The sequence below is a fragment of the Manacus candei genome, unplaced genomic scaffold, assembly GCF_025592945.1.
Source record: "Manacus candei isolate 608988 ecotype Guabito, Panama unplaced genomic scaffold, ASM2559294v1 h1tg000050l, whole genome shotgun sequence".
Classification (NCBI taxonomy): domain Eukaryota; kingdom Metazoa; phylum Chordata; class Aves; order Passeriformes; family Pipridae; genus Manacus; species Manacus candei.
The window spans coordinates 19,951,803-19,971,170 of record NW_026138098.1 but is presented as its reverse complement, the minus strand read 5'-3'; the positions used below and the strand labels follow the sequence as shown (position 1 = coordinate 19,971,170).

The 19,368-nt window shown below is 46.4% G+C and overlaps 3 protein-coding genes across 4 annotated transcripts in view; 2 read left to right on the top strand and 1 right to left on the bottom strand.

The window, feature by feature from the left end:
• Window positions 1-871: 871 nt before the first annotated feature.
• Window positions 872-10,222, bottom strand: HIF1AN (hypoxia inducible factor 1 subunit alpha inhibitor). Its single transcript, XM_051800166.1, has 8 exons — window positions 9,921-10,222; window positions 8,750-9,000; window positions 7,343-7,491; window positions 5,535-5,680; window positions 4,967-5,073; window positions 4,506-4,569; window positions 4,162-4,272; window positions 872-3,272 (listed from the first exon to the last, which is right to left on the bottom strand). The coding sequence occupies exons 1-8, from the start codon at window positions 10,167-10,169 to the stop codon at window positions 3,228-3,230; spliced, it is 1,122 nt and encodes a 373-aa protein (XP_051656126.1). The 5' UTR covers window positions 10,170-10,222; the 3' UTR covers window positions 872-3,227.
• Window positions 10,223-12,310: 2,088 nt separating this feature from the next.
• Window positions 12,311-16,072, top strand: NDUFB8 (NADH:ubiquinone oxidoreductase subunit B8). The gene is made up of 5 exons (XM_051800188.1): window positions 12,311-12,456; window positions 12,627-12,753; window positions 13,319-13,418; window positions 14,997-15,152; window positions 15,844-16,072. Exons 1-5 carry the CDS (start codon window positions 12,357-12,359, stop codon window positions 15,934-15,936), a joined length of 576 nt encoding a protein of 191 aa, XP_051656148.1. The 5' UTR covers window positions 12,311-12,356; the 3' UTR covers window positions 15,937-16,072.
• Window positions 16,073-18,028: 1,956 nt separating this feature from the next.
• SEC31B (SEC31 homolog B, COPII coat complex component) overlaps window positions 18,029-19,368 on the top strand; it is a 41,324-nt gene continuing 39,984 nt past the window's right edge. Inside the window, exon 1 of one of the 2 annotated variants that reach the window (XM_051800076.1) lies at window positions 18,029-18,138. The gene's annotated coding sequence lies outside the window, so the exon portion shown is untranslated. The other variant, XM_051800077.1, reaches the window with a different exon arrangement.

The following is a 19,368-nucleotide window of genomic DNA, read 5'->3' as shown; positions in this document are numbered from 1 at the left end:
CCTTCTGTACAACCCGAGACATTTCTCAGCTTTGTGGTGCCAGCTGTGCATGCTACCCAAGAGGCAAGTGCCCAACAGAAAGGCTACAGGATCAGTCATAGCAGACCATTAAGTTCATTGGAACAGAAGCAAGTGTGTTCAGAGACGATGATCCCAGCAGGCACAACAGGGAAGGGTGATCACCCATGGTCACAGAAAACTTCATGCACTTCTTTCCTACTGCCTTCACATTTACCCTGTCCTGTAAGAGCATGAGGAGAGAATGCCAATTGGGGTAGCCCAGGCTCAGACATCTGTCTCCCTCTCCCCACCCCAACATTCCTCCTGTCTATTCAACTCTTACCCATTTTACTATGTTAGACATTCAATCAGATTTAGCCAACATTTCACTGACAGTTAGATGTCAAGACTTCTGTACAGATAATATTACCATAAAATAACCTGTGTCTTTATTAGGTAGAGAGGACTCTAACATACAAAGGAAGCTTCCCCCCCTAATCTCCTTGACAAGAGTTCATTAGACCTCATTTTGTAGTTTGCTCCATCACCTCAACAGTGACCAGAGCATAGTGACACCACTCAGATTAGCAGGGAGGGGAATTTTTCCCTCCCCACCAACGCTTGTTGACGGGGTTCAAGGATACCATCTTATTTCCAACTTTCCTTTCACGCTTACACAACTAGTATGGAGAAAGTTGTGAAGACACACAATAATGCAGCTGGTATTGCTGTTTTGAAGGCGGTTTTGGAGACCAGCAGCTTTCACCAGTGAAGACAAGTGGAGTTGTTAGAAAGACTGATGGTAGCTTTATACACACAGGTCCTTATACAGCTCTCCTGTACAGCCACACACAAAATAAAAGCCACACAGTTCTGTTGTTCAACATTGGTTGTATTTAAGAACTACACTTCAGAAGGTACCGTGTGTTTGTCACACCCCAACCCCTGCACACACACCCCTAGCAGAGAACACACAGCTTCCCAATACCATGGCAAGGGGCATTGAAAGCACAAGGTGAAAAGGGAAGGGGGGGAGTCAGTCCATCAGTGCATTGTAAATGAGCTTTCACAAAGTCAAGTGCAGCAAAACCTGTTCAGACACTTTAAAAGTTAGACCTTTGGCAAATAAAAGGAAAAAAAAAAAGGATCCTAAAAGTTCTGCAAGTACCATTCTCTCTCCACATGGGATATGAACTCCCACCCTGAGCTTCAAGAGTTGATGGTGTCTAAGCAGTACTGAGGACTACCATGTGCTGAATAAATAGCACAGAGATGGAATTTAGTTAGAGCATCTTTCAACCAAGGGCATGTGACCAACATTCCTGGTAAGACCTTGCTTTTGGCTAGTCAGCCTTCTTTCCACTTACCCATAGGCCAAGCATTGATAAATATCCAGCTGAGTGACCTTCGTCTGGATCTAACCACAGCTCTGGAGAGTCTGCAACATGGCAGTCAGACTACTCAGTGACAAAGATATATTTCTTGAACAAGGACCCTGTAGCTGCCAATTACACTTCATTTGTTGTGACCAGTAAAGCAGCCAGAAAACTTTCTCCAGGACCTCCTGTTTGAGAAGCCTTCCATCTTTATGAAAAAGAAGCCCACTGCAAGTGGTGCTTGAGCTATTCCAGCAAAAGATGGAACCTGAAGCCAAAGATGGAGCACTTCTTCAGCAGCATGTTCTCAACACTTTTATCAGAATCCCAAGTCAGAACAAGCCCAGAAGAAAAACAGGGAAAACATTGGGAAGTCTCCACAGAACAAATTCTCTACTATTTTCTGGGATGAGATATATGGGCTATGAAACAGCTTTACCCACCTCTAGCTCCATTACAACCGCATTAAATATACAAGACCTTTGCACCACCACCCCAAACCAGGGACAGCAGTGCAGCACACCTCAGGGAATAAAAAGCCAGCCTCCATATGAGCCAAAGGCTTCTGCATGGAAGGAGAGGAGGAAAGCAAAATTATTTTTCAGGGTGATTACTGAGGACTCTTATCTGGTTCGTGTGCCCTGGTCTTGTCACTTCCCAGCCTGCCATGTCAAGTCCCGGAACACAGAGAGATCAAGATAAACTTAATCACATTTAAACAGAAAGCCCTGAACTCTTTCACATGACTGTACAAGGAAGGGAACCACACACTGGCATGGATTTAACTGATGGACAGGAGCCACACAACATCATACAAACACGCGCACCTGTGCGCAGCCACACACACTTGAGTTCTTGCAGTTTCGGTAAAAAGGGCACTTTCCTGTGTTAGTCCGAGGAGCCAGCACCCTTGCTGGGGAGAAGTGAGGCTCTGTACCTATCTGACACTGTGTTTTGACAGTCGAGCTCAGCAACCCAGGGGAATTTAATTTAAAAATGTGCCTTAATCATTCAAGACTTGAAGAGTGCCCTGGCATTTATGCATCTCCCTTCATAATGCTACATCCCCTTTTAACCACACTGCAGCTTCAGAAGAGCAGGAGAGGAGCCCTCACTCCCCAGAGAAAGCTGTAAGAAAGGAGTGTTATCTAGACTCATACAAGACAGATGTTACTTGGAGAGCATAGGATTTGGTGCTCACATACTAGATAAATTCACTCTGATCTCTACCCTGTACTACATCCAAAGCATAGATGTCTTAGGTTGAAGAAACTGAATCATTTGTCCAGTTGCTTAACACACAGAGGCCATCTTACAGGTTAGTTTCCATTATACAAAAAGGTGCCAGAGTTGAGCATGGACAGGTCCTCTAACAACAGAGGACTGTGAAACCTATCACTTCCCACCTTATATCCACTGCAGGCACCAACACATAAACCCAGCCAGGAGATCCAAACTCCATGAGGCTGAGGAAAGAATATCACTCCTGGTTATCCTCCAAGCTCTTCTTCAAATGCCTGAAAATCCTGAAGTAACACATCCAAGTGCCAGAAGCCATGCTCCTTGTTGTGGCAAACAGGGCAGAGGGAGGAAAAAAAACAAGTTAGTGAGCATGAATCCAGCTTCCAATAAGTGCAGACTCTTTCTTGGGAGGTTCAGTTAGATGAGAGTGGAAGATGAATGGGGTACTAATGGTTTTGCAGTTCCAGTAGCCCCCTTTATTGTAGTGGGGCCAGGATAGGCCAGGAAACCCATCAGTCTGTTAAGTGCTGCGTGCAATACTAGCGCTCAGAATCTTCCATTGCTCGTGAACAAAGCAGCTCCAACATCAGTCACCCGGGCAGCCAGGCATTAGTCATACCGTCCCTTAATCATCATATTCAACAAAGGACCCACCTGTTCAAAGCAAAAACAGGTTGTTAGCCAGGACAGCTACACAGAAATGGCAGGTGCAGAGCCCAGGGGACACCAAATCACTTTGGAAATATTTTCTTGATAAAACAGTGGGGCACCCATGAGAACATTCTTAAATACCCTACCAAAATTGCAGAGTTCTCTGTCAACACCCAACTTCAGTTGTCACCAAAACATTCCATCCAGGGTGGAAACATGTTTGAAACATTTTCACTTCCCACCCTAGATTTGTGATTTCTCAGTAGATGCTATTAAAAGGAGTCAACAGTCATCAGTGGTGGCTTTCTGCAGGGCAGAGAAGAAACATTCTTACTCACTGGATCCTCCCTGGTCCCTGGGGTCTCTTCAAAGGGGGGCTAGGACTGATGATTTTGCTAAGGTTTTGTTTTCAGTCAAGGCCACTCCCGTGTCTAAGCACTGCCTGATCATAGAGGGAAGTTCAGCATGCTGTGGCAGTAAAATAATCTCAGGGGAGAGGCTAAAGAGGAGCTCCTGCACAGTGGTAAGGGTTACAGACCATGAAAATATTTCTATCCACATCCCGTATTTCCATTTTCAGATCAGCAGATCTTCAAAGTCATACTCTAAGTACTTCAGTCTGGGGTTTTTTTATATACCCTTCCCCACATACAAGAACAACTCCTTCATTGTTTGCAGTGGTCCTTCCCAGAATTATAATTTTAAGAGTTTGCCTTTTTGTAAGCAAAGGATCTTCTGAAGACTGCACGAAGAACCATTCACAGCAAAAGAGCAATCCTGCTTTCTCCTACCTTCATTCTGACACCCGCAGAGCCAAGTAGCTTGACATCTTGAGTTTTGCATTAAGCCTTAACAATTTCAACAGCAGTGACCACATGGTTATCTCTCATACCTCTTGTGGATTTCCTAAGGCTTCTCCCAGCATCTTCTCAATGTTCCTCATTATGGCCACTTTCTGATGAGCCTTTAACGGATACTCAATTCTCTTTGGGGTTGGGGCGCCCTGAAATATCAAAAAGAGCTCATTTGCATTCTTCCTGAGTTGGCAGATTATTCCATCTTTTCCTATTCAACCAGTTTTTCACAAACAACTCAAAAGAGAAGCTTTTAGTTTTAAAGCAAAGGACTTGGTGCCATGAAGTTCTCATATTGATAATGCATGCCAATACGTCTCTACCTGAAAAAATCCTCTGGGATGGAGCTATCCAAGCTGTGCAGGAAGTAGCTTATACTTACCTTGTACCAGAAGTTCACAGTGATGGTAATCCCCCCATTCAGGAGAGACTCAATGTGGTGCCACCTGCATGGAAATCACACAAAAAAAGAAAAGGAACTATTGCTGTAGCTTACAGTGAAATACCTTGGATGGATGAGTTCAGACAGCACTAGACAAGCCTCGCCCTATACCTCCAGCATCAAGACCTCAGAACTTCTGGAAAGCTCTCCTTATTTAAATATAGATCCTTATCTCACACACAATAGTGGAGTATATGTACAATAGCATGGTGTCAGGAAAATTACTACTCCCATCCAACAGATAGGAATTAGAAGCAGATTGGCCCAAGATATCACAGAAAATACCACAGTTGCCTGAGAAGTTAAAACAAAATACTCAAGAGCCAACACAACACTTTAAGTGGAAAAAACTTTTAAACCTCTGTGTTTTGGTCACTGTGCAGTCCTGCCATCCTTCTTACCAGTACATGGGTATGTACAGCACATCCCCCGGACCCACCACCGTCTCATAGCCAACCACGTTCCGAAAGTTTGGAAACTTCTCATAGTCAGGATTGTCAAAGTCCACCTAACAGAAGAAAACATTAAGAAACTCAGAAGAACTTCCTGCAGCGACAGGCTCTCAATGTCAAATAATCCTGATCTTCCCTACATGGCTTTTACATTCCCATTTGTATCGTAACTTCACTGCGAGATAGGAGCCCTGTAATTTGGCTGTCAGCAAATCTGTTTGACCAAGTGATCAGTGAAACAGAACAGAGAAGGTGGCAACTGCAGCCCAGTTGTGCTATCAGTAAGAACATATTTATGGCCCTAGCACTTGCAAGTCAGGACCAGACACAATCAGAGACACCACTGGTCCTTGCATCTGTTCTCAATGTATTCACGAATTAACAGATCTGAACACAGGTTTTGCAAAAGCTCAGCAAGTGGTTTGCAGCCTTAACTCCAGTGCAGCTTCCTCCCACCTAGAACCTTTACAACTGCCCTTTTCTGGCATGGAGCAGAGAACAAAGCTGCTACTCTCACCTGGCTCTGTCTGTCGCACGGATGGTGCACAGGATAAGGGTAGAGGCATTCAAACTGATCAGGAGGGAACAGGATACACCTCTTGTAACCCTTAATCTGAGCAAAGAAGTTCTGCTGCTCATCATAATGAGCTGGTGTCACATTCCCTACACAGAGAGAAAAGATGATAATCAAGACACTCTCATGTACAGGTATGAAAGTGAGAAGCATGTTATATTCCTTGCTAAAGACAGAAAACACACTCCCACGTATTCAGAAAACTAAACAAGGAAAATGACTACAGGAATGTAGTGATCACTATATCTGATCACTATATCAGTCAACCTTTATTGAGCAGTTGCTACTCCACTTAATTTCCATTCTAAATCCATATTCAGCAAATTATGCTCTACAGGATTAGGATTTCCAGTTTGTTTCAATGAACAGCAGATGGTGAATGTTGATGGGAAGCTTTTTCATAAAACGCTTTGTTTAAATGACAAGTTGTGGAATGGACTTTCAAAAATTATTAGTCTAGAGAAAAGGAGTTTAACAGTCTGATTTTTAAAAAAGTCCTAGAAGTTTTGCAAGAAAACAAGTAAACAAATCTGTCACTAGGGCTCCCAATAGCATCCCCTCAGTCTGATTAACTGTGCTTGACTGTCACCACTAAATCGTAAATTTAATCAGATCTTTAAATACAGTGGGGCATTTTGTACCCCTGACAGGCTGTTTGTCACTCAGATATTACTCTCTTGGCCTGCAAGAATTAAGATAACAGTTAGCCCCATAACTTCATTAAATAGATCACATGCTCCTGTAAAGACATTCCCTTTTCTAGCACATGCTGGTTCAAGACAATTCCTTGGTTCTCATGTATAGCCTGATTTGGGAAGGAAGTGGTGGAGGAAGTGCTGGTACAGTGTTTTTACATGAAGTTCTCTTCTCTCAGCTAGTAAAGCAAGCGGCAAGGACAAACTATTGTAAATTGAGTATGATTTGTTGCAAAGGAAAAAAACATCTAAGTTGTGTTATTGAACATTATAATTGGATGTGATGGCCACATTAATTATAGGCCATCCCACTTCACAAAACTGTGTACATTTCTTACCCAATTATTGAGATAACTTTCTGAAAGAACGTTCTCCTTGTCAACAGTGTAGTGGTACCTCTGTCTTCTAAGGCACCTGCCTATGAATCAGGCTCCATATGGATTTGGAATTTTATTCTATTGAGATATTTTTAGAATTTACCCATCTTCAAGTTCCCCAGTGCCTGCTAAGAACCTTCCAAGAAAAAATTCACCTCTTAATCAAAAGAGAATTCCTCCTCACAGTGTACCAGCTCAAATAAGGAAAAAGGCTTCACAAAACAATAAAATTTCCTCCTGGGCAGACATTGGACACACTAAGAAAAGCCCAGAGGACTAACTCTGCTCAGCTTGCAAACCGTTTTGCATTTTGAATCTGCAGACTCTGAGTTTTTAAAATCTATAGGTTCTGAAGCATGCAAACAGTAAACAGGTCCCAGAATGATTAGCAGTTACAGGAAACACAGTCCTACCAGCATCACCCAGAGCCTTTCCATAAGATTACATCCAGGCACTCACAGTACATCCCTGGGGAAATACAGGCTATTCCTTTATTTGTTTCCTCTTTATAACCCAAGTTGTGATAAGTCCACTCACAACCCAAAGCTTTAAACTTCCTTCTCTGAAGGAACACTCAGAAACTAAAGGGAAAGCCATTTGAAAGACCTTCTAGAACTGAAATACAGAACTGCTGACCAAATCTTCTCCCCTTCTCCTCCAGTCTGAGGAAGCTGTTTACCTTCCATGCCAATAAGAAGCAAGTTAGAAGTCAGTTGGCCCCAGCCACGTTTCCCTTGCTGCTTGTTAATCCAGTTCCAGTTGAAGCCAAGGAAATCCACCACAATTTTCCTTCCAACTGTGTCATTCAAGGTTTGCTGCAGATATAGCCTGTATTTTACAGAGAAAAGCCAAAATCAAGTATTAAGCTTTGTCATGGACATACCTCTATCTCTTCAGAAAGATTTCAAAACAAAGAGACATAATTCCTAGAGATTCTGTTCTACCACTACACACCATAAGCACCTGTGGAAGGAAACAGGTTCAGTAAGTCCCCAAACTTTGCTGAAAGATTTCCTGGTACATAAGAGAACAGAACTCAGTTCTGCTTGAACAATCAAGGGAAAAAGATAATTTTAAGCAAGAACAACCCTCTCTCTCAGCACAGGAGGAGGAAACTCTAAACAGACTGGTCATTATCAAATATCAGATATGCTCATGACTAATCCCTAGGTAAATGCCACCCCTCTAACTCATCTGCAGTATCAGTTTCCTCTTCTAGTAGAAGTAGATAAGGGCAAAAAAGGGCTCAGGAAAGCCTGCACGTTTCAGTATCAAGTTACTTTAAAGCCACGCTTACATATAGACACAGAGGATCAGAGGAATCAAACATGTACCAACAATCACAGTATTGCAGACTGCTGTCCGCAGTGCTGGGAGAAAAATGCATTTTTAAGCACAAGGACTGCCTTCTCTCTTGGAAAAAGCACATCTAAAGCTGAGAAAGAAGAGAAAGGCAGAGATGACAAGTGGACATGGACACTGCATTGCTTCCAATTAAGACGCAATTAAGCATCCCTCCTTTTAGAGGACTGGTGACTGACAGAAGTAACTAAGGGTTTAAGTACAGTTGCTGATAGTTATATTCCATATCCACATGAAGCTCCTCTCAGTAACTTACAACAATGGTACAGGGCATCACCACCAAATACACAGCACGACACAACTTTGCCTCATAGTTCTCCAAGAGGGTTAGCACCAAGTGCCTTGGGATTCTGTGGAAAAGCCTGAGTGCCGCAGCCTGTACCTTTTCATCAGATTACTAAGCTCCTCCATCAATACCAGAGGCTGCCAAAAGAAACTGCAGCTTAATTCCTTCTCTATTCAAATCCTGCCTTGGACAGAGAAGAAAAAAATAAACTCCTGCAGCCAGTAAGAACAGTTTATTTAACTAATGGTATGACTTTTTTAATCAGATAACAAGGCTGCTGTCAACTAACAGCCCTGCAGGTAAAGTAGGACTATTAAAAACAAACAAAAATTTAAAAAATTTGAGAGGATTTAATCATCGACACTCACTGAAGAGAACCTTACCCCCTACTTAGACCTGAAAAAATGGAGAAACCTCCATACTCCATGTATCACTTACCTCTCAGAACTCCCTTTTTGTTGTATTTCTTTGAGTCTGTCCACAAACTCAGCAAACTTCATCTCTTCCCTGCTCGACTTGGGTTTGAAGTTCTTAAAATTGGCCATCTTCTTCTCATCGTAGTACAAAAACTTATGTGTGCTGGCACTATACACTGAGAAGTCCCCATTGCCAATGTTTTCCTGGAGGTAGTCCAGGTCCCATTTCAGAGCAGGATAAACCAGATTCGTATCTGTCAGCACCACAGGCTCCTGGAGAGAAATAGGAAGTTTATTGATTCAAGGACCTCTTGAACTTAAGAACAATGACATTCATTACTGCACCCATGCAAACTCTCTTTGAAAATGGGGAATTGGAAAAGGGATGTGGAGTAATCAGATCCCCTGTCCTGGGGAGAAAAACAAACAAGATATGACAGGAAGTTTTAAGAAAGTGGTGGCCTGGAGTTACAGTGAGCTCCTGGTAGCAATGGGACAGTTTCCACTACCTGCTGAGCTAATCTCTAACACAGAGGTTACACAAACACCATCTGGGAACACCTTTAGGTCTGCTTGGTCTGCCGCGTAGCCAGGAGACATAGTAGATTCTGTCTGGCCTGTTCCAGCCTCAGTTGTGAAAAGGTGTTTACAAAAAGATACCTTTGCATCCATAAACAGCAACAGCACTTGTCTCGGACACAACCTTCAGTCATCAAAAAACTGACGCTACCCCCTCTCTTCTACAGCAAAAAAACCCCTCCATGACAAAAGGAAGACAAAGGACATCTCCTCATCTATTAGCAACCCAACCCGGAACGGCAGCGCCGTGTTCCCAAGCTGTGCATGCACAACATCCCTTCTTGCAGACTTCCCTTAAACACCCAGCCAGCGATCTCACCAACACGAGACTGAGCTGGTCCAGACCCAATACCAGAGCCACCACTGCAAAACAACTCCACGCCTGTGCTCACGCGCATTTAGAAAACAACCAACACGTGCCCGTGGCTTTACACAACGTTCCCACGGCCTCCATCCCGACAACAAAGCGCTTAAAGCAAACGTTTCCTGCAAATTTCACAACTCAGCGCTGCAGCACCGAAGAAAAACATCCACTACGGCAAAGCGGAATGGGACAGCGACAACGACCGAGATCGCGCGGTATCCCGGGAGGACAGGGCCAGGACTCCCCGCACCTCGTTCTCGATGAGCTCCTCGGCGCGGGGGTCGCTGTGGCTCAACCGCGGGATGGGCCGCGTCTCGAACGAGTAGCGGCGGAACTGGGAGTCGCTCCAGCCAGGCCCTGTCGCCACCGCCGGGCCCTCCCGGCAGCCCGCAGCTGCCGCCGCCGAGGAGGAGGAGGAGGAAGAAGGGGGGGAAGAAGAGGAAGAAGAGGAAGAAGAGGAGGAGGAGGAGGAGGAGGAGGAGGACGAGGCCGCCGCCATCGCCGCCTCCGCCGGAGAGCCCGGACCAAGGAGCCGGAAGCGGAAGCTGCGCGCCCATGGCAACGCCGGATGCGGGGGAGCGGGGGAGCACCATAGAGAGCGCGGGACGGAGCGGCGGAGGCCGTGGCGGCAGCGCCCCCAGGCGGGGGGAAGTCGGGGGCGGCTCTGCTGCTCTCCGCATCCTGGCCCTGCCCAAGGATTTTGGACATCTGTGGGGGCTGCGAAAAAGACTCACTGCGAAAAACAGAGGGGATCGTCTGTGAAGCCTCGGTGCCGGGCCCCACATGCCTTCAGCGGCAGCCCCTTCCCCTCAAAGGCGGCGGGCTGGACAGGAGCGCAGCTCCTCAGGCATTTCGATTTCCCCGAGAGAAACAGTGCACTGCCCGCTTCCTCTGCCTATCTGCGGGAAATGTACTGCCGAGTTCTGCGCCTCGAAACGAAAAGTTTAATTAACACTTACTGCCAAAAACTATATGTAACACTGTCCAGTGCAACCAACATCCAACTTCCAATGGTGACTACGTTGTTTTAGGAAGATTTCATGAGCTGTGTGACTGGGGCTGGAGTTGTTATTTTCTTATTCTGTGTTTATTGTGTGAGACAAAGTCTACATTTGGCTTTTAATCTGCAAACAGCAAGAACGATGATTACACTTTCCCAAGAATGCGTGCCACACGAGGCATTAGCTCTCAGGAAAGTTTTGGTCCATGTCAGTCAGTGCTTTTCATCTTACAGTAACTGGCTGTTGTTCTGGCTGCTTAGAACTTTGCCTTCAAGAGAATAATGCAGTTGATTTCCCTCTGTCCTTCCAAAATTTATTAATATGCTTGGTTTCTAGGAAAATGAATGTCCCGTCACCCTTTAAGTCTAAAGCACTTCCGTTGTACAGATTAACAAAATTTTTTTACAATGTATTTGCAAACATATTAGGGTGCTTAGGAAGCTTGAACCATGTCTGTGGAAAACAAACATAAGTCAGAAAATAAATACTCAGCGGTGAAGAGCTGATGTGAGAAGCAGCAGACCACAACCCAAGCCTGCAGGGAGGCCTGAGCTCATGTTGAAGGGAAGCGAAAGTCCCTACTTCCAGTGCTGTCCCCACACTCTTGTCCCCAGAGCACCGAGTGCTGCAGGACCAGGACTGGCACCAGCACCTAATGCTGCTCCATGGGAAACATCAGCAGCATCTGCACTGGAGGGTTGGGCTCTGTGTTAATAACTTTATTAGATAACCGAGTAACTTCATTGCATACTTGGTTGCAAGGGAGTTGGCTGAATTAAGATACCATTCCCAAAATGACATGACTAGGCCTTTCTTTGGGATAAGTGAAAGGATCCTGTTCTAGTCTGCGACAAAGGCCCTACCTTAGGCATGTTGTATCTCAGATATATTTTTGTGGTTCATTACTATCTTCATTCAGTTAGAAGGTTTGCAATTAATGCTGTTATTAGAAGGAATGGCTTTATGACAAATTGTCTGTGGTAGTTTTTGAGCTGCAAAGGTTTATAATGTAAATTGTTATAGAGACATTACCCATTATGGCTGATGTGAATAACTGAAGGAAAATGAGTTCAACTACCAAAGAGTTTACATAATGAAGTAAACTGCAAAATCCTTTAATGTTCATATTGATTTTATTTACAATAATACATTGCTTACGTTTGAGGAATCTCATTGTTAAATTAGCGTGCCATTTCAGCTGTCCGCCTTTTCCAGGCTCCACGGAGATAAGGCGATTACATTTGGGTATTAACTTTAATAACATTGATACCGATACAAAAAAGGCAATTCACATAACGCCACCAGCCATGGCATCGATCCCATCGAGCATCGACCCGGCTGCTCCACAGGAGGCTGCCCCGCGTCTGAAATGCGGTGTCTGCCATAAATTCCCATTACTCCGCTTCAGATGACGGCAGACAGGGCGAAATATCGCACTGATGCCCTTTCCGTCCATTAGCGCTTGGGTCAATATTATAATAACAGCGGCTGATTAATTAATGCCCCGAAAGAGTATTTAAAGCCGCGGCAAAGGCGGGCCCGGGGCGGCTCCGCCCACTCATCAGCCCCACCCCTTCCCTCAGACCCCGCCCACCAAGGACCCCGCCCCTCGGCGCTGGCCCAGCCCCCGCTGGCCCCGCCTCTCCGTCCCTCAGGCGCAGCGGCCGCGCCTGCGCGCTGCGGCGATGATGGCGGGCGCGCTGCGCGGTGTCCTCTGTCCCAGGGCGGCCGCGGGGCTCAGGGCGGCCCGGGTCGCTGTGGCGGCGCCCCCGGGGGCGCGGGCGGGTGAGCGGGGAGGCGGGAGCGGCAAGCCTCGGCCGGCGGCGGGGCGGGTGCCTCTGGGGCGGCAGGGCTGGTGTCTGCGGGGCCGGGGCGAGAGGGCGGCGCGACCTCCCCGGGCTGGCGGCGGCCGCCGGTGGGGCTCGCGCCCACCCTGCCGCGTTCCTCTCCCGCAGCCTCGGAGATGTCCAAGGACATGCTGCCCGGGCCGTACCCGCGCACCCCGGAGGAGCGGGCAGCCGCCGCGAAGAAGTACAACATGCGGGTGGAGGACTATCAGCCCTACCCCGACGACGGCTTCGGGTGAGCGGGGTGGTGCCGTGCCCCCGCCGCCGGGAGCGTGCCGGGGCCAGCACGGCCCTCCCGGCTTTATGCGGAGGGGCTGCAGGCTGGTAGTTCCTGGTGAATGTCTGGCCGTGCTGTGAGCTTAGAGCTTTGAAGATACATCAGTGTTTTAAAATGGGAGCAAATGGAATGAGTTGGAGGCTGTGTGAATAAAATACGAGAGACTTCGTATGTTGTTGTAGTGTAAGGTTAAGCCATCTCTAGAATAAAGATGTCAGGAATACTTTGACATGTGCCAAGACAACTGGCATTCCATATTTCAGTCAAGCTTGCATTTCACCTAGTATAGCCCAAAAAGGCCACTTTGAGGAATGCCATTTGTTCCAGTGACTGGTATCAAAGTGATGGTTGTTGTGCTAGTTGCTTTAATGCATTTTAAAAATGTTTATACATAAAAGCTATAAAAACAGAGTAATATTTAATTATTCCATTTCCATAGGCCTATCCTATAGTGTTTTCTACAAAATGTATCTAAATTAGTACAGATTTCTTGCATGTTTGGTGTTTTGTTTGTTTCTCACAGGTATGGTGACTATCCCATGCTCCCTAATAAGTCTCAGCATGAGAGAGACCCCTGGTACCAGTGGGACCAGCCAGACGTGAGGCACAACTGGGGAGAGCCGGTAGGAATGCCAGTAGCACTTCTCAAGTCGCTCACCAATGCAGCTGTTAATACACGCACGTGGTGGTAATGTTTTCAGTGGAACTCTTTGTGTAATTGCATCACCAGTGCAGGTGTGTGTTGCCTGTGCAGGCAGGGACAGTCAGTTTGAGGGAAGCTTAGGCTGTGGCCATCAGGGTAAATATTTTGAAAGTGCTGAGGACAGTTAACAGCTTATGAGGAGGGAGACTTTACAAACTTAACTTTCCCTGTAGGAGTAAGAAACTCTCATCCATTTTATTTGCCTGATCTGACAAAGAGCCTGGTTCAGAACTGTTTAGCAAAGAATCCATCATTTGAATGTCAATCTCCAGTGGAAGTAGCTATTGCTGCTTTATTACTCCAGGGATGTTTTGAGGTAGAATACAAATAAGGATGTTCTCTCTAAAGAAAGTTGTCCTTAAGATGTCCTTAAGACAAATATGAATAGACCACCTGTGTTAACTTTCAGAATCTAAGTTCCTCAAATTCCTTGTCAGAAGTAATTCTTCATTTAGTGAATGTTCCCTTTGTGAACGACTGCAACCTGACTGGGGTTACTGAGCTTGGTAATTGACTTGAGATCTCTTTACTAAAAGCAGAGTTTATGTAAGTATGTGTGTGTAACGTATCACAGTATGAACATGCCAGAGCGTTTCAACATGTGTACCGCAGCAAAGTGCATGTTGTAATGACTGTAAAAGCACATGGAAAAAAAAACAACTGTTGATTCTGTGTTGTAGTGCTTGGTACAGGAAAGCTTGTAAACAAGCCCTTGCACATGAGGTTGGCAGTGGGGAGCCAAGAGGAATACACTGGTGCATTCCAGCTGTCAGCAGATGCCTCTGTTTAGGCAACTTTGATTTCTTCTCAGTCTGGCTCTCTGGGTTTGATAGCAAATGGCTCTGTGGGAGCTAAAGCTGGGAATCTGGTGGCAGTACTTGAGCTGCAAATCAATACATTCTCTGCTCATTAATGTGAAAGGAGACTAGGCAGAATGTGCTTGGCACTTTCCTAGGTATACTTCAAGGCAGAAGCTTAAATGCCCTTCTGCTTCCATCGGGAAGGGCATTAGCTTGTTATCAGCCCTGCTCATTTCCTGGAGTAACAGCAGCAGGTGTTTAGAGGATCCAGCTTCCAAGGGTCGTGTAGGTGCTTCTTTGTTTGAAATAACACTGCTACTTCTGTTTGGATATGTGACTGGGTTTCTATAAATGAGGGTTCTGTATTATGTCATGTTTTTCTAGTGGTGCTGGGGAGCAAAGCTGAGGTGGAATGATTGCATATAGAAATAAAAGCTGCTGCTATCCTATAATTAAGCATGTTGCCTAGTATAAGCATGGGATGAAATTTGGAGTCTTTTGCATTTTACTGGAAACACCAGTTTGTTGTGACTGTAGGTAAATCATGTACCTCCTCTGTGGCTTTATCTCCACTTTCGAGGTGGAGAAGAAGCAGCAACTTCTGGCAGTTTTGTTGTGCATGCTGTAATGTACTGCTTCCCTTGAGAAAAGCAGCTTGACTACTCTTGGTAAATGTGCAATGGTCCTTTGTTTTTCAGATGCACTGGCACTTTGACATGTACATTCGGAACCGGGTTGATACATCCCCCACAGTAGTTCCCTGGCATACCATGCGCAAACACTTCCTTATCTTTTTGGGTACCATGCTGATCATGTTTGCTGTTGGAGAGATCTATCCATCTTACAGGCCTGTGGTGAGTGAAACCCAAGGGTAAAGGGAGGAAGAGTAGCTGTGTTTCTTGTCACTGCCAGTGCCTAGAGAAGTGGTTTTGCTGAAGCTGAGTGGTGGATGTGAATGCAAAACCCTACTCCTGTCAGGGGCTGGGCCAAGGACCTCATCTAACCTAAGTTGTTCTCTTGACTGGTTTGGCTCAGCTCACAGATACTGTTTCATAGTGAGCAGGTCCTGTTCAAAGGGAATTAATTTTAAGCTATGCTTCTTACAGTATCCGTTCTTTGGTCTAGGTATTCTCCTTCCCTGTGTGCATCTGCTTAAGAGAGATGCTCTCTTCTCTTGCCCTTTTTTTTAGTTATATCTCAGGATTTGTATCATTTGGGAAATGTAATCTTGAAAAATGCATCTGAATACACAAACAGCTTCTGCAATATATTGCCCTCATGCTGTGAGATGAACTGTTGATTAAGTGCAAGACCACCTTGATGTTTCTGCTCAAGGACATAGGTTTATACAAAGAACTCCCATTTCTGAATTTACTTGCCTCATACTCTAGTATTCTGGCTGAAGCACTTAGGAAATAGAAATTTATGTTGTAAATGGCAAGCCTTGATTTGGGTGGGGGTGGGATGGGATGAGACATTTGCCTTGTACCTCTTAATTTGCTTGGTGAATGTGGTGAATTTGCCACTCTTTATCTCTCCTTGTAGGGACCGAAGCAATATCCCTTCAATGACCTGTATCTGGAGAAAGGAGGAGACCCCAATAAAGAGCCACCAGTGGTGGTACACTATGAAATTTGAAAGTTGTTCAAGTGCGATGAGTCTTGTCAGCTCTGCTAGGGATGGAATCTTCACTAGTGTTCGCTGTGGCATATGTTAACACTTGTTCTGCAATGTTCAACCACTAACTGCAGTGAAATACATCAATGACACCTACTGTGCTAGTTGTCTTCTGTTGGTTTGAGAAGGCTGAATTACAGCTGATGAAATTTTGTCATTTTTCTAAGTGGGGTAGTATCTGTGGGGCAAAGTTCTGAGTGCAGTCCTAGGGCTGCTGCTCATTTAAGTACCTTGTGCACAAACATTCCTCAGCTCTGCCTGTTTATATATGAGATACTTCCTGTTGCCAAGTGGTTACTGTAGATGCTGCTTGGAGTTGGAGTGTCACCAAATACTCTGAAATGACAGACAGAACCAGACTGGCAATTGCCAGTCCTTGGGAGTCTTACACTGTGTGAATAACTCTCTGCCCTTCCTGGCAGTTGACTTTGATCTCTTCCTGGTCTAGATGCCCTCTCAAGTGAAGTTTGTACGACCAGTAGGAAGGACTTGTAAGGCACAGAGCCTTGCAGTGAGTAGCTTGAAGCTGATAGCAGAGCTGTGTGGACAGCAGTGGTATGAAAGAGCTAATGAGCAAGTCCAGCTCTGGCCACACGTGTTCTGCTGCCCCTGGGCTTTCATCCAAGCACATAGGTGCCCAAGTTGCTCCTTTATGGCCTGAGCTCATCCACCTGGGCTGGAGTTTTATCTGTCCCATGAAGTCTGCCTGTCTTGCTGCAAACCATGGGTTTGGGGCCTCCTGTGGCTTCAGTGACAGTTTGCTTGGGAAAGGTATGGATATGGTTATGTTAAGCTCATAGATTTGTCCAGCTCCACTCTTCCTTTAACATGTTCTTTTTTTCCTCCTTGTTACTGGAGGAGAAGATGGTGCCTTCAGTGGTGATTTAGAGTAAATGTTCTCTCAACTCCCTTGTGCTATGCCTTAGATGCCACTGCAGGAGTGGGTGATCAAAAAGGCCAAGGGCTTGGGCTGCTCTGAGTGCTTCCTATAAACTGGATGCTGTGCTCTGGTCTCAACACCCTATCATGACTCAGGTTTGTGCTTTAAGAGCAGCAGATATATAAGGAAAGCAATTTATGATTTTTCAATCTAAAGATTTTTTTAACCCCAAATTCTAAGGGATCTTTGCGTAGAGGTTTGTATAAGGATGTATGTTGAAGGGAGTTATGGGATTGAATGCTAGTACATAGTTTTATTTACACCTCAATATTTGTAACTCCTTCGTAGGTGCTGAACAATCAGCATTTCTCATGGCTTTTGTAAGCTTTCACCTCTTCTAGTTACAGAAATGCTTCCTTTTAAATTATGGTCAATGATATTTTACCCCAGAAGGGTTTTTGAAGTGTTTTTTTAACTATGGGCACCTTAAAACTGAAGTCTGTTGTGTGGGGTAAAACACTCTGTAGGGACACTCGAGTAAGAATTACCATTTCACAGCAGTTACGTGACAGCACTTTATACAGTGTTAGGAGAGTTGCAAGGAGTCTTCAAGTGAAATGAAGATGATCAGAGCAGTAATAGGAGCCTTGCTGTGTGTAGCACTTGCAGCGAGGCAGACTGAGGCCCGTCCAGCTCATTGCACAGTGTACCAGTGCTATCTGCCCCATTGGGGGACTTCCAATCCTAGTTTGTTCTAACCAGTAACTTCATTATGGTTTTCTTCATGGGGAAGGTATAATGGGTTGGGCAGATAATACAGCTCAGAAATCCTCAGAAATGGGGTTTGTAACACACGCACATTTTCTGAAAACCAGGAGAGAGGTGAGCGAAGGAGGTCTGGGCCCTTCTGCATTTTTTTCCTGGCAATTAAAACGCTTTTAGAAAAATATATTCCTTTCCCTTATGCACACTCTCCTAGGATGGATGAAATGTGTAGCTGAGGCAAAGCCCTGAGGGGGTGACTGCAGGGGCAGTAGAGCCCGGCTGCAGCTCTGGTCTCCTTGGCCTTGAGCGGCGTGACCGGTCCGGGACCGGCGGACGGAGCCAACTCAGGTACCCTGAGAAGGGAGACGGACCCCGGGCGCTGCTGAGGGCACGGCGGGGCGGGGCCGGGTTCCGGGGCGGGGCGGCGCATGCGCGGCGGGCGGGCCGGGCGGGCTCCCCGCGGCCACCGTCGGACGCCGGGCTGGGGAGCGAGAGGCGCGGAGGGACGGCAGCGAGCGGTAAGGGCCGCCCGCCCCCTCCCCGCCGGCCGGCCCGGCCCCGCGCCCTCAGACACCGACCCGGTGCCAGGGGCCGCCCCTGCCCTGCCCCTCCGCGCCCCCGGCCCCCCCCAGCTCGGGGCTGCTGTTCTGCCCTGCCCGCCCCCTCCCCGCTGTCGCTGTCACGACTCCGTCCCCAGGGCCCGTGGCCCCGTCCTTGCCCTGGGAGCCCCGGATCCCGTTTCCCCTCGGCCGGCCGGCAGCCGGCAGGGAGCGGCCGGGGAGCTCCGCTGAGTGACCTGGGCCGCGGAAAGGCCTCTGGCGTAGCCCAGAGCCTGTGTGTTACACCCGGTGTCCGAGGGCAATGCTTTCCTCCTAGACCTTCGCTCGTCTTCACCATCCCACGGTGTAAGGCTGTTGTTCGGACAAGCAGCCTTGGGACGTACGCGCACTGCCGTGCAATGGGCAACAGCTTCTGAAAGTGCACAGGGCATAAGAGGTTTTTTCATATACCATGGGAACTGTCATGGAGGAATGTGCTGAGCCCTGCCCTGCAACAACTCCACCTTGCACACACCAGTGATTAGCTGAGATTAGTGTCTCTGTAATCGGGGTTTATAATAAGCACGTACGAAAACAGCCTGTCCACAGGGTGTTGGGGAGCTGTAAAAGGAGAGTGTCAGAGCAGTGCAAAGGGAAGGGACAGTACAGAGATTTCAAGTTGATGTTGGGATGTGGAAACTATAGGTGCAGTTTATGTCTTAACGATTGTGTCATGGCTGAAGTACCTTTTTCAGGTCTTAAAGTGTCTGCTTGTCCCCCGGGTGACCTTGGACAAGTCTTTTTTGTTCTGCCCAAGTTTCACTTTTAACTAAGTGGGGGAGATCAGCTTATCAGCTCCTTTGTGTCCAGTGCTGGAAGTCCAGTATCAGCAGGAATTGTTCAGAGAGGAATGGTTGTGTGTCCAGTGGCAGGAGGAGGATAGGGAAAATCAGTGGGAGGGGATTTCTGATTGATCTTATTTAGGTGGTGCAAGAGAGAGAAGGCCTCACTAGAGTGACACCGGGGATAATTATCATGACAGCTTTGAGGGTCAGTTAGCTCATAAAAACCCAACCATGGTCTTTTACAATGTACTGTAAAGCCATGAGTATTTCACTTTAACACAGGTGAGGAATTTTTGTCTCTCTCAGCATTGTTTGCATGGTCATTGTGATTTGAGATTATGTGCTTTTAATTTTCACTGTTTCT